This window comes from Notolepis coatsorum (assembly GCF_963971535.1).
Source record: "Notolepis coatsorum genome assembly, chromosome: 4".
In the NCBI taxonomy this organism is placed as follows: Eukaryota; Metazoa; Chordata; class Actinopteri; order Aulopiformes; family Paralepididae; genus Notolepis; species Notolepis coatsorum.
In genome coordinates this window covers 85499795-85515099 of record NC_140168.1, presented here as the reverse complement: position 1 = coordinate 85515099, position 15305 = coordinate 85499795, and the positions used below count along the sequence as shown (strand labels likewise).

At 44.1% G+C, this 15305-nt stretch overlaps 1 protein-coding gene across 2 annotated transcripts in view; it reads right to left on the bottom strand.

Annotated features, from left to right (window-relative positions):
• sgo1 (shugoshin 1) overlaps positions 1-15305 on the bottom strand; it is a 41467-nt gene that overhangs the window by 9432 nt on the left and 16730 nt on the right. Inside the window, exons 4-9 of one of the 2 annotated variants that reach the window (XM_084312421.1) lie at positions 11876-11928; positions 11713-11777; positions 6739-7584; positions 2231-2371; positions 897-1061; positions 188-380 (exon numbers count right to left, since the gene is read on the bottom strand). In XM_084312421.1, coding sequence (XP_084168547.1) covers positions 188-380; positions 897-1061; positions 2231-2371; positions 6739-7584; positions 11713-11777; positions 11876-11928 — 1463 coding nt within the window. The remainder of the gene's footprint in view (positions 1-187; positions 381-896; positions 1062-2230; positions 2372-6738; positions 7585-11712; positions 11778-11875; positions 11929-15305) is intronic. The other variant, XM_084312422.1, reaches the window with a different exon arrangement.

The following is a 15305-nucleotide window of genomic DNA, read 5'->3' as shown; positions in this document are numbered from 1 at the left end:
TTCGCTTCCATTCATTAATTTGTGCTAAGCTAGCTTGCAGCCGGATATCTTTCTACTGAACGCAGAGAGGAAATTGGCATCCATCTCCTTGTCTGACTCTGGAGAAGACGGTAAAGCGTGTTTCCCATAACGTTGCCGCGATCCTTTCAAAAGAAGCCGCAGAGACAGCAGTGTGTGGAGAACTCACCCGTTCAGAGAGGGCTCCTTGTAGTCCACCGTCATGGTGCAGCGCCGCTTCCGAGCGGGAGCCGGGGTGGAGCACCGGGCGTCCGAGGAGGCGCGGGGGCCGGCGGAGGGGAACTTGCGGTAGGCTGCGAGGGACAGATTGCTCACATCACACAGACTCAAGCCCCGCCCTGCACCCCTGACAACAAGCCCACCTGAGGAAAGACGTGAGGGAGGGGCGAGAGGTCAGAGAAAGTGAGCGTTAAGATGAGTAGACACCGGTGAACAGCTAGAAGAGGGAGTGCAAAGAAACCAGAGGAAGAGAGACGCTACAAGAAATACCGATCTGACCCACGTTTCAGTTTCAAGAACTATCACTCGTCTTTGTCCCGTTGACGTGAGTCCCTTCTCTACTGTTCCCCAGGGCCTGGAAGAGGACATGACCTGGTTAGCCTAGACATTGTCCAACTAACACCTCTCCCGAAGGCTAACCGGTCATGTCCGCTTCCATTCATTGAGCTAAGCTAGGCTAACATGCAGCCAGATAGCTTTCTATTGAACGCACAGAGAGGAAACTGGAATCTATCTTGTCTCTCTCTGGAGAAAACGATAAGCTAATTTCCGAAAATGTTGGCGTGTTCCTTTAACAAAACATCTACCCAATATCAGGTACCACCATTGGTGCAGCCAGCCGTGCCACTTTGAATAGGGGAACTGGTAGAAGACCTCACCTTTCCTGCAGGCGGCTCTCTGGGGCGTCTTGCTGGGCAGGAGAGGGGGGGTGTCGCTGGAGGAATCTCCAAAACTGGACAGGACCGTGTCTATCCTCTTCATCTCCGCCTCCACACCGGGGGTGACGGGGGGCAGATCATCCTCCTCCTCCTCTCTGGGAGACTCTAGAACACACACACGTTGAATATTTGAATCCACTAATTTAACCTGCCCTAGCCATATTTTCAGAAAATCTGCCTAAAAGTACATACCCAAGTAAGTGGAAGATTGCTCCAGCTCTACAAGGTAAGTACTTTTAGGCGAATTTTCTGAAAATATGGCTAGGGCTTAACACATTGAGTGCCACGCCCCTTCCGGGAAGTGACCCCTTCCTTGCCGTCCATTAAACCCATGTAAACGTAGTTGTAGTTTGTAGAGCTAAACCTATATTTTATAGTATAGCTATGGGTCTAATAACGCCGTCGAGTCTCAGTGACTTGCTTCTGGTCAACGTGCAAAAAACTGATTCTTTTTTCATCCGTACATTTCCGTTTTTATACCGTTTTGAATATGAATATAGTTTGGGTGCTTCTGAGTCATTCCAGGGAAAAGACGCAAAAACTGTGTTTTTGTGTGATTCAATAAACACGTTGTAATTTTTCGCCTGATTATCGGATCTTCCTGAAATCAACGCTAGATCATAATTATTATCCTTCCTCGTGCACGCATGCAATGTTGTTTAGACCGGCACCCCCCCCCCCCCCCCCCCCATCCTGCAACCCAACGGCAAACAGCCACACATACAGACACAGAGACAGCGTTGATCGGGGTAGAAATAAATATCAGATCAACGCAAGCTTTCAGTAGTCAAAACCATCCCTACAAGCATGCGTTTTGCCGGAGTGTTTAGGACCCGCCCCCACGCCACAGCTCGGTAGAGAAAAGAAACCAACCCGTTCCTAACGGGGTGCAATACTGGCCGAAGGCGTTAGAGGGCGGTATAAGACCGTCTGCCAGCTCAGACACATTCAGTACAGCATGCACAAGGTGCCCCGCTGAATTATGAATGGCAATAGCGAATAAAAGAAATACTGTGAGAAAAACGTAGATCTACGTTTCCGGCACTTAACGATCGGGCGACAGAAACGTAGTTCTACGTTAACGGCACCGGATGTGTGAAGAGGTACATTTCTTTATGTAACTGAATGAACAGGGGAGGCAGGCAATACAGTGTCTCATGTTCATGTGATATTTGCTTGCATTGCTCCCCAGTATCTCAGTGTGAGAGTGGTGGTAACATGGACTTTGTACTGAAAAACAGAGGCTGCTATAACACTCTCCGGGGCGTCTTTACCTGCTGCTGGCCGGTTCTCCTGCCCGAGGTCCATCATTAGGCCTGGACTGTCCGCAAACACGCCGTCTGGGGATTGTGGGAGACGCAGTTCATCCTTCTCACGGGCAACAGCCTTGGCGCTTGGCTCCTCGTCTCTGAAGACTACAGAAAGAAGACAAGTAGTCATCATTAGTCATAAAGATTATACATTAGAAGCTACAGTATCTATGTCCACAGTCCTCCACTGTATCAAGGCTGTACGCTAAGCTTTTTCACTAGGGGCAATGAGAAATTTAGGGGCACAGAATATTTTTTAGGGTCAAATTTTTTAATAACAATTTTACCATTATAGTGCAAATAAATATGTTCCTCCTGCCTCATTACTGTGTACCTTTTATTTAACATTTAAGTGCTTTTGTTTTCAGGTTTGTATAACAGAGTGTGTAAATCACTAATGGAACAAAAACAATAAACTGTGTGTGTGTGCGCGCTTGTAGTGCTCCTTGAATGAGATCACCACAACACACACACCATTGCATTAATCAGAAGGACAAGAAACTCTGCATACCTTTGTTTCACAATGAAAAGTGCTTTATAAATAAAATGAATTATTATTATTGTAAATAACCCCATGAAAGGTTTATTATTTTTATGGGTAATTACCCGCTTCATATTTGTGATGTTACTGGTTTCAGGGTGTGCCTAAAGTGATCAATGTGTTGGAGATCTATGCCAATTAATGTTTATGTATATCCGGGACTTTTTTTTATAAGAATTGAGAGGCCTACTAGGTAGGAAAGACGAAAGTCTTTCTCTGGTCTGCATCCCCTTAACAATTGTGTGTATTGAGCTGTACTGTACCCATTCTGCAATCTGTTAATAAACTTTTCAATCAATCAATCAATCGTATTTGTATATGTGACCTTTATTTTGAAAACCCTGTTGCGACGCAACCTTGTTTAACACTTTCAGAGCCGGCCGTGTTTTCCTTTTTACCCCCTTGAACAACAAACAAACATCAAGTACAGATATAGCCTTAACACTTTCACTGCCCAAGCTTAATTCCTTTTTACCTCCTTGAATGCCCAGCACCACTTCAATGTTAACGTTAATATCGCCTAATCTATGTTTTAAATTAGGGATGTCCCGATCGCCTTTTTTTTGCTCCCGATCCGATCTCGATCATGTGATTTTAAATATCTATCGATTCGATCGTTTCCGATCCGATCTTTCACATTAGTAATCAATTTTGACGCATTTTTGTCAGAAACTGGCAGAGCGAGACAAGCCCCTCTGTTGCCTATAGTCCGGGGCGCGAGCGCGGAGGCTTTTGTTATTACATTCACCCCGAGAAATGTGCTTCTGCTTCATATGAGAAATATTAAAAGTTTCAATATATGTTTGCACATTAGTATACATTCAGTGTTCGACTTACGTAATGGTCCATTCTGGTCTGAAACGCCGACGATAATCCTCAGTCACGTTATCCTCCAGGTGAAAAGTTAGTCTGAAAACTTCGCCTCCAGCCTGTCCTCCTTGCAAACATTGCAACTGGCTTGACTTTCTATTTGAAAATTCTTAGTTCCAAACCTCTGACATTAAGTCTAGCTGCTCAAGTCAGTGGATATTAACCGTGTTTCGGGAGCGACGTGTTGTTGTGGCAGAACACCGGTCTAAATTAAAGGGAATGTGTTTGTTGTGGACAATTATTCTGCTCTGTGTGACAATAAATACATTAATGATGATATATTATATGTAATTTAAAACCAAAACTAAGGCCTCTGTATGAGTTTAAGACGTGGACATGGTCATGTTTGTTGAATACATTTATTTTTTTGACTGCCGATTTTTATTATTATTTTTTCCCGATCCCCGATCCTCTGAAAAGCACGTGATCGGCGCCGATCCCGATCACGTGATCGGGACATCCCTATTTTAAATTATGGCTATGTGTCTAATCTGCCCGTCGCTTATCAATGACTCACTTTCCAGTCAACATTGTCGAAGCGGATTGTTTTTTATATCGGTTCATTTCCGTTTTATAGCATCTTGAAAAGCCCTCGTTTTCAAGGAAAATAAAAATATTCCATAATAAACGGAATATTCTAGAATACACAAAAAACGTTAAAATTTTCTCGGCCTATTTATGAATCGTTTTCAAATAAATGCTAGATTATCGATAGTATATGTGTACGTATGCACGCTATATAGGCGATCTGATATCTGATCGGATATATTTCCTGATCGCTCGCACAGCCAAATCACATATAGGGGAAAAGCTTATATTTCCGTGAAAACAGGTCTGATTATCCTAAGACTGGTAAAAATAGATTCCTTACCTGAGATCAGATGGTATCCAAAAAGATTATTCCAATTCCTGATCGCCATTCCAAAAATTTATCCTTTTATTGATCCAATGCTACATACTGTAAACACATATTCCACGCTGTTCTGATGCTCCACAATGAATCCGATCGGCTCGGGGTACATGCGTGAGAAGTAAAATGTGGATTCCGGATATTATAATTTTTTTCATTCATTTTCATTGAGTCCATTCCAAAAGGGTGCATTACCATCTGGGAGACGATAGGGGGCGCTTTTTTCACATCTGAGCTCCTGATGGGGCTGGTTTCCCAACGGTAGACTCGGTAGGTAGGTTGATGAAATATGAATTCAGATCGCTAATAAAAAAATAAAACTATATTTGTCGTCGTGGGCATTCAGGGGGCGGGCTGATAACAAGTGTTATGTCGTCCGTGGCATCCAAAGTGTTAAGTTTGCGCTTTTGACAGTGAAATGTTCAGTTAAACTTAGCTCGAAGGAAAGACTCTAATCAAAAAGGTTTAATTGACCCGTATGAGGCTCTTACGGTAGGACTTTGATTGTTTATAGAAGAGGAATGTAATACTATGCAAAACGAGAAATAAACAGTGATTTTACAAGTAGTAAGTTGCAAGCCACTTTCATAGGGGGAACCGTGACAATTATTAGTATTATCTTATTTGCATATTGTCTCATTATTAGATAGATAGATATAGGTTGATACATTATTGATCCCCGGAGGGAAATTTAAGTAGACAGTATTTAAGTATTGAAAAACATCCTAATAGTGGGCTACTCACCTAATGCATGGCTAAACGTTAGAAGTGTGTCCCCGTCAATCATCACTGCCAGATCCGACTTAATTTAATCGGCTATGGTCTCTTTTCTCTCCACATCGGACGTGGTTGTCATAAGATGGACTGATATCCGCTCTGTTCTTCTTGCAGAGCAAAATTAGCGGCTTAAACTTATTGAAAGGAAGTTCTTCTTTGGCGATGCAATAGCCCACATTCAGTTTCGATTCGATTGTTCGCTAGGAATTATGGAATTTGGTGTTGGATGTATGGACTCTACGCAGACGGGGACATGGTATTTAATCGCACGATAGACTACAACTACCAAGTATAATAGCGTGGCCCAGATTCACTTCACACGCGAATCTTTTTTTCTCACACAATTCATTCATCGCCGACAGATTTTTTCATAGCTCCGGCGTGACATTATGTCGCACTGTACAGCCCTGGTTGTAGGCTAATGTTTTACTATTTTTTTTTATCCAATTTGTATGGATTAATTTAGGAGTGAAATGCGAATGAAGGGTTGAAATCACTACTCGCAAGGTTGCCCCCAAATATAATTTACCACTCGCACGGGCCAAATTAAGGAGCAATTTGCGATAACCTCGTTGCAGTGTACAGTACGGCCCTGTGTATTCTATGATATTATTGCCTTTTAATTTTTTTTCTTACAACCAAACTCAGCTATTATTCTACCGGTATATATATATACCCCCCCCCCCAAATCACATTTAGCCTAAAACTGGGCCCAGTTGTTCTAATAATTTTAGAAAAAAAAGAATTACTATAAAATGTTTGTTTTATCTCCTCTATAATGTTGCAAAATTAATGACCAGATAATAATTTCAATACAGTGATCATTCCTCAGACTATATGCTAAATTAGGGATGCACCGATCCGATACCCATACCATTATCTGAAATTAAAAATAAAAATTAAGGAAATCTTTAACTCTGTCTCTAACTAACCTTACTGTCATCACTTGTACTAATATACTAACCTAAACTGTCACTGTAGCACTCAACACTTTGATGAACATTGTTACTCAGCTGAGTTGTACCCTTCCTGATGACCTGTCGTACAGAACTTGTAAGTCGCTTTGGATAAAAGCGTCAGCTAAATGACTAAATGTAAATACCCATTGTTCAATTAATAAACTGTGTGTTTCTTTTTCTTATTCGATTGTGCCTGTGAGTCCGGCGGGGGAGAATGTTGATGCGTTTGTTGGCGCGCGTGTGTGTGTGTCAGCGACGCATGTGTGTTTCTTTCCATTGGTTTCATTTGGTTAACGTTATTGGGCGAACTAGAAAAAGATGTCTGGATGAGGACTGTTCCAATTCTGCGACATAAAATGATTGATGTTTGTCCATGAACCTAAAAGAACCCCAACAACAAGGACGAGTCTCTCACCAGTCATCTTCTTTGGACTCGGCTTGTAGAGCTGACGGCCTCTGCGGGGGCGGATGGTCCTCTCGGGCGGACTCTCTCTCCTTCCCGTCATCTGGGGAATGTAAAGGCTGTCGTCCGACTCGGACGATGACGCGCTGGACTCCGTCTTGGTGGAGTCCATCTCCGCCGCGGGCGGTAACCGCGCCTGGGTGCGTCCCTCCCGCGGGGGGGCCGTCTGGTTGTCCTCGGCGTTGGTCTTAAAGGGGGTGAGATGGACGGCCTCCTCGCAGTCGAAGTCAAAAGTGTCGTTGAAGCCAAGGGAGGCGTTGAGCTTGTCTCCCTGCACGAATGAGGCAGGGGGCGCCTTGGCCCCCCGCGTGGCGGAGCGGTCGCGGCTCTTGGAGCGGGCCCTGGGCTTGGGGTTCTCCCAGGGTTTCTTCAGCGGGGCTCGGTCCGGTTTGCGGCCCCTCTCGGGTTTCCGCGGGGCACGCTGCTCCGGTTTGGGGCGGGGCTGCTGGGCTCGTTTCCCACGGGTCTGCCGCTGGTCGGCGGATTTGGCCGGGACGGGCTCCGGGGTCGGGACCTCCCCCGAGTCGACGAGAGCGGCCGGCTCCGGTTCTACTTCCTGCCGCGCTCGACTCCGGGCGGCATCGTCGCAGTGAGGAGGGTGAATAGGACTGAGTCCGAGCGCCACGGTCTCGTCCAGAACCTCCGCCGGAAGCGCACTGCGGTCCCCCTCGCTGGAGCCCACGCCGTCCAGCCGTCTCCTGGTGCTGCTCTTGACCTGCCGGCGCCTCACGCTCACCGAGCGCGGCAAGGACGCCTGTCTGTCAAACTCCTCTGGTCCCGCCTCCTCCGGGGCCTGGTCTGGGATATAAAGGAAAAGAGGAATTTTTATGAATATTATTACTTAATGGCACAGTTTCACGTAGCTCACCTACATTTGTTTGGTATTTAAAAGGGACTTCACTTCACCAAAAAACAATGGCGCCTTATTTTGCACATAATCTCTCACATGCAAAAACCCTAACAGTTTTGCACACATTCATTTAGTTTGACAGTTAGAGAGTAAATTAGTTTGAATATGGCCACCAGTGATGTCATTGGGAACATTGAATCCTTGTGTTAATTACAACTCCACAAAATGATGTAGATGAAAAATGTGCAATACGAATACCTTGTCTTAGATGGACTGCTACCGTATAATTTGTTCAGTGTGATTGGATGTCCCGACTCCCTGGTGACATCATATTCTAACTCACTCTCAATAACTGTCAGACTAAATGAATGTGTGCAAAACTGAGTTTTTGGGCATGTATGAGATTATGTGATAAATGTATGTTATCACTTTGATCGCCATGGTTAAATTCATAATTTACCATCCCTAGCCAGCTCTATTTGTCTATGGAGAAGTTCCCCTTCTTTGCAGGGCTATAACTTTTTAAATTTCATTTGCTAAATTGCCATTATTATGGCCCATTCAATGTCCTATATCCATTGTTCAGGGTGTAGCAACGATATACTTTTTCATTCACATATTCATACTAAAATATGGTCTAAAGGTATAAGTATGTTTTTATCGTTTTCTGCAGCTTTCTCCAGAACTTGATTTATAGCCCCAAATGCATTATATTGATGATCAAATACAGTTTGGTAGCGATCGGTGCCAGATGAAAAATTTCAACTGGAGGTACTTCTAGAAGTTACTACGTATCATCTGATATTGACCGGTTGGGCGAGGGGGCGTTTATAATTCCGTGGGCAACGTTATACCATTCATCTAGTGTGGGTCATGTGATTATCAGATCAGTTAGTATAGAAGACGTTAGAAAATAACGTTGAAACTCACCGTATCTTCCTCGCGCCGTTGGACGATCAGCTTGGAGTAGACAGTTTTCGATTATGGGATGTTGATCCTGATGAACCATTTCCAGGTTGTATAATACTATATACATCCAAATAACGTTGTTTATTGAGTTAGGGCGAGCGATTGATTATCCAGTGTGTTGAGATAGAGTCCTGCTAATGATCGCGAGTGCCCGGACGAAATATGGATGAGCACTTCCTGTTTGACGAGTCACTTCCTGTTGGCGATCTGCCGATCTGCCACCAGATGGCGCTCTTGAACCGCTAGAGAGTTGAGTGGAGCTCAGCTGTACATCTCAGGTCCCCGGAGGAGAAATATGATTTCGATCACAGATTTTTGAATTATTGATATCAAAGACGAGTTACGGCATCTTCAGCAGAATGAGCATGGCTAGGAAAGACGTCCAAAGGCGTTTTCGGCGACCATAGTGTTATCAAATATTATTACATGGCGTTTTAACATTCGCCAAAATGCTTGATTGTGATTGGTCAATAGCGCTCGGTTGCCCCTGACAGCGGTCAATTATTTCTCGATAACGGACCGCTGCTATGGGCAACGCGCAATAATGACCGCTGATACGGGTAACACAGCGCTATTGACTAGGGATGCTCGATATTGGCCTTTTTACCGATACCGATATTGTCCAACTCTTAACCCTTTATTCGCCAAGGACGAGTTTCCACGTCATTCTCCGCCATGCGTAATCTGCCAATGACGCCGTAAGGCGTCTTTGAGATCAATATTTCAAAAATATGTGATGGCAATCATATTTTACCCATGGAGTCTTGAGATCCCCTGTTGATCTCTCAACTCTCCAAGAGCGCCAACAGGAAATGAGTGGCAGGAAGTGCTCATCCATATTCGGTCCGGCCACTCGCGATCCGTTGCCAATAACTCGATAAACATGATTTGGACTTATATACTATTATACAACCTGGAAATGGATCGCATATATCAACATCCCATAATAGCAATCTTTTTGCTCCACGCTCATCACCCAACGCTACGAGGAGACTGGGGTGAGTTTCAGCCTGTTTGTTTACCATTTTCGATACAAACTGCTATGATCAATATATCACCCATACTACATGATTCATTTAACGTCGGCCACGGACTTATAAACCCCCCCCCCCCCCCCCGGTCACCAGCAGATGATGAGGCAAGACGTTTAGGACCTTGTGCAATTGAACGTTTTATTATGACGTCAATCGGTATCAAACTACATTTGATGATCTAATTTATGTATTTAGGGCTATAAATCACGTTCTGCAGAATGCTGCAGAAAACGATAAAAACATATTTATACTTTAGACTGTATTTTAGTATGAATATGTGAATGAAAAAGTAGAACATTGCTACATCCTAAACGATAGATAATTGACGTTGAATGGGCCATAGTAATGTCAATTTAGCAATACAATTTAAAAAGTTATAGCCCTGCAAAGAAGGGGAACTTCTCCATAGACAAATAGAGCTGGCAGAGGACGGTATAAGGATGTACATAAGCGTGGCAGAGAAAGGGTTAATTTCCGATACCGATATCGATATATGCAGGGTTTCCCCCCCCCAAAAAAACTGAATAATTTCAGGTAATTCACATTACATATGTCTTGTTGTGGAATTAACATAACATTATGCATACGTTTGACAATAAATAAAATCTGAATTTGTTCTTGCTTCCGACGGTAAATAAAGTTATAGAAATGTAAAAAAAAATAAAAAATTTGAAAACAGATACCGATATTTTCCGATATCACATTTTAATGCCAATATCGGCCGATAATATCGGTAGGCCAATAATATCGGACATCCCTACTATTGACCAATCACAATCAAGCATTTTGGTCGCAGACAGTCACGAAAGCTAAGCTCAGCATATGCACAGCTGCACTCATCAGGTAATCAGACCACACACCTGCCGGCTGCCGGCGATGACAGAGGAGCCACAGAACAACTGCGTCTGCATTAGGCTTGGGCGGTATGACGGTATACCGGGGTATTTAGAGATACCGACGGTATTGAAAATCAATACCGTCAAAATCAGTTATTTCAGTTTATATTTACACTGAAACAGAGTTTTGACGGGGACTGCACACACACAGCACGGCCAGCAGAGGGCAGTTTCCTAATGATTGATTGGCTATTGTGAGTCACGTGAGGAGAACACAGAGGTGCGTCACACTAACCTGTATGCATTTCCTCTATCTCTGAACAGACTGCTAAAGCTTAAGCAATAATAATAATACTTTACCATTGAACGATGAAGCGTCAAAGTTAACCACCATCACTCCAGCCCACGATGAGCTCCCTGACCACAGATGGCTAACGTTTTGTCAAACAAGAGCTAAACTTGCACACACTGTCGCATTTGGACAATTAAAGGACTGGAGTCTGTTCGGATTTAAGCAAAACCCTTGCCTCCACGAGTCGCCAGTGACTTCATCCAGAACAACGAGACTACGAGAGACGGAGGCACTTCTTTGGGAATGTAATATAAAACGGGGTGAGTGAGTGTTGAAATTTTTTAATCCTAATGCAACTGGCTCACGTTGATACGATGGTGCCAGGCTGCCGGCCGGGCTAACTAGCTACCGTTAGCTCACGTCGTTACCTGGATGGTGCCGGCAGGCGGCAGTGGCTACCTTCTGTGATTTGTTTACCTCGAGGTTGAAGAAAGTGCACTTTCAGGTTGAAAGAACGGCCCTAATCTCAACGTGTTTCAATATAAGCAAGCGTTATGTATGGTGATAAATAATAACCCCCCCCCGCTGATGAAAATGAAAGTAATACCGTCATATACCGTATACCGGGGTATTAGGTCATTGAGGTATGACGGTATCAAAAAAATTATACCGCCCAAGCCTAGTCTGCATTTGATCTCGTCTTGTCGATGGTGTAAAATGAATTAGGTATATTGTTAGTAAGTTAGCCATGTAATAAGCGGGATAATGTATAGCTATACTCTTGTCATTGTCGCAAAATAATTGACCTTCACTGCGTTTAGAACACCGAGGCGCTGAGGTGTTCTAAACGCAGTGTCAGTCAATTATTTTGCGACAATGACAGAGTATAGCTATACATTATCACTTACATAATACATAGTTATAATGGGGATTGTATGTTTATACCATGGCAAGTGGCTGGCACTTCGTACACAAGAGGCTCGTCCAGGCTTGGTGAGATCTGCATTCTCCTGCAAAGAAAATGTAGGAAATACACACACTGATGATCATGAAGAAGAAAAAAAAACACATCTGGAATGGCATAGAACATTGTGGTACATTTTGTTACCTGCAACCATCCACAGGATGCGTGGGGTTTGCTGAGGTATTGGCAGGTTCACCCTATCAAAAAAAAAGGAAAGAAGAACACGGTTTTGTTGGCATTACTTCCATGGGCAGGTTTACACTTGTGTCATAAGATAATATATTAATTTTAGGGATGCACCGAAATTTCGGTGGCCGAAAACTTTCGGCCGAAAGAGTTTTTTCACCGAAAATATATCACAGAAAGTCAAAGAACATAAACAACCTGTAACCTAACGCGTGTTGTTGTGATGACTTAATCAAAACGCGGCTTCAGTCATTACATGCGCAACGTGAGCTCTTCAGTCCTGCGTTCTGGCAGCCTGTGATAATTTGTATGTAGATTGGTAGCGAGCTGCAGCGCAGTTCTCCTCTCCGGTCTGAGACCAATAGGGTCCAGCTGCAGCGCCGGAGAATCCTCTCACTGGGCAATCCTGTGGCAGCCACGAACCTTCTTTCTATAGAAGCAGCTCAGATGTTCAATCAATCAATCAATCCAATAACACACGCTCGTTGCTCACTTAAAACAGCGCACCTCCCAGCTGCTATATAGAAAGTAGTAGGTTCGTGGCTGCCACAGGCTTGCCCCTTGAGAGGATTCTCCGGCGCTGCAGCTGAACCCTACTCGCGGAGACACGCTGTGCGTGTGGGGTGTTGCAGCCTGTGATAACTCCTCTTGGGACTCGGGAGTCGCGCGGTTTCTTTTTTTTTATCCACTTTTTCTCCCATTTTTCTCCCATCCCAATTTTCATATCGTCCAATTCAACCCTCCCCTGTCTTTGAACGTTGTTTCTTGCCTCCCACAAGCCGGCTGCAATGTGGACTAAGTTATACATAGCACGAGTCCCCTCAGATACTCGAGGTAACAGCCGTCGCATCTTTTCACCTGCGCGGCTCGATCTTTCAGCGTCGGGGGTCTGGGCTTTGGAGGGGCCCCGCCCCCGTCGCTTCTTGATTCTACTGTGCAGGCGCACCAACCGACCTGTAGGAGTCGCTGTCCACAACGCCCGATCCCCACCCTTCAGTTTCCCTCCCCGTAATGCGGCCAATGTGTATTACTGTAGACGGCCAGCTAAACTGAAAGCAATGTGGAGAGCGGGGCTCGAACAGGAGGCATCCTGTTCGAGCCCAGTCTCCAGCATTCGTTGCGAGCGCCTTGCCCACTGCGCCATGTAGCCGCCCCGGGAGTCGCGCTGTTTCTATGTAAACTCTGCGCGCAGCCCGTCCAATAAATGCGTCTTTAACATGCTTTATATCCTCGCCATTACTATATGCCCGTTGCGGTTAAAAACCTTAACTAACGTTAGCGTTAAGCTAGCTAACAACGCTTCAGTTCCTCTTTCAATCGTCTTTCTTAAGCTACGTCATCCCCCGCTAAGACAGGGTATCTGCAGGTTTAGCCCAGTCAGATTTAAGGCTTTTTAAGACTTTTTAATGCCACTCAGAATTAAATTTAATACCAATTTCACGATAACAAAATGGCAAAAATCATGGGTACTCTCAGTACACTCATTCAAGGGTACTACGACTATGCCTGCACCAGGGGCGGGGCTAGGGGGTGGCTACTTGGGCTTGAACCCCGAATGTTTTCTGAAAAGCCCTGAATCTATTTAAAAAATATATATATATAATTTTTTTTTTTACAATTAATCATTGTTACATGAAAATATGTTTGCACCAGATGTAGCAGAAGCTAATTTCCATCTGTAGTCTATCCAGCTGCTAACTGTATTTGAGTGAGTTAAGTCTTGGTGTTATGGTAGACTCAGACCTAAGCTTTAAATCACAATCAACAAGTTGACAAAAACATAATTCTTCCACCTTAGAAACATAGCTTTTGAGATCTCAGACCCATCCCCAGTGATAACACAGGCTGCCGGCATGTCTTTATGAATGGAAATATTGAATAAAAGAAACAACGATGAAAACTAACTAGCTACCGTCCTGGGAGCTCACGTTGATACCTGGATGGTGCTAACTAACTAGCTACCGTCCCGGGAGCTCACGTTGATACCTGGATGGTGCTAACTAACAAGCTACCGTCCCGGGAGCTCAGGTTGATACCTGGATGGTGCTAACCAACTAGCTACCGTCCCGGGAGCTCACGTTGATACCTGGATGGTGCTAACTAACTAGCTACCGTCCCGGGAGCTCACGTTGATACCTACTAACTGGTTACCGTTCTGTGATTTGTTTACTTCGAGGTCGAAGAAAGTGCACTTTCAGGTTGAAAGAACGGCCCTAATCTCAACGTGTTTCAATATAAGCGTTATGTATGGTGATAACGAGTATATTGTTAGCTCCCCCCCCCCCCCCCCCCCCCCCCGCTGATGAAAATGAAAGTCATACCATCATATACCGTATACCGGGGTATTATGTCAGCAAGGTATGACTGTATGAAAAAAATTATACCGCCCAAGCCTACTGCCCAGGACATGAAGGCCCTACAGAGAGTGGTGCGCTACTACGGGTATTGCACTACCACCCCTGCAGGACTTAAACAGGAGGTGCAAATCCAGAGAATAATAAAAGGAATAATAAAGGACCCTCACCACCCCAACAATAGCCTGTTCAAGCTGCTGCTGTCAGGCAAGCGTCTCCGCATAAATGCAGCAAGAACAGAGAGACTCCGACTCAGCTTTTCCCCCCAGGTCATCAGAACACTGAACACTGATCTCTCCACACACACAAGCAAACATGAGCACACACATCCTGCACTCTCACACACAAACACACTACAGGTCACAAAAAAAAGGTCACTTTAAAAAACATAACTGTTTATATATAGTATAACTGTATATTGTATATACGACTCATTACCTTTAATTCTTAAGCTTACTTAGCATTGTATTTATCTTAGTACTTTTTATCATGTCTATTTTATTATCCATTCTATTTTTTAAATTTTTTTGCACAATCAAGGCGGGCATGTCCACCTTCATTTCACTACATTTCTTTTGTATGTAATATGTATGTGACAAATAAATCTCCTGAATCTTGTACGACAAGTCAGCAGGAAGGGTACAACTATATCAACTGAGTAACAATGTTCATCAAAGTGCTACAGTGTGGGTTAGTATTAGGACGAGTGCACGATGACAGTAAGAAGGTTTTTTTTGTTTTGCCCCATTGTGGGGCAAGGACCGAGAATAGGCAGCTTCTCTTTGATGACCCTTCGGGTCAAGGTCACAGACGACAGCAAAAAATGTACCGGTATACCTTTGTGTGGCTTCATATATCTTACAAGGACACACAGTGTCATAGATGCAAAGCCTGAGAGTGAACTGGACAAATCTCATTAGTTACATCAATACTGTGCCGTCAGAACAGTTACGTATCAACAATTCGCTACAGGCCATTTTTGCATCTCGTCTCGTCATCAACCGGTCAATCTAGTAATCTATGCACGCAAATAT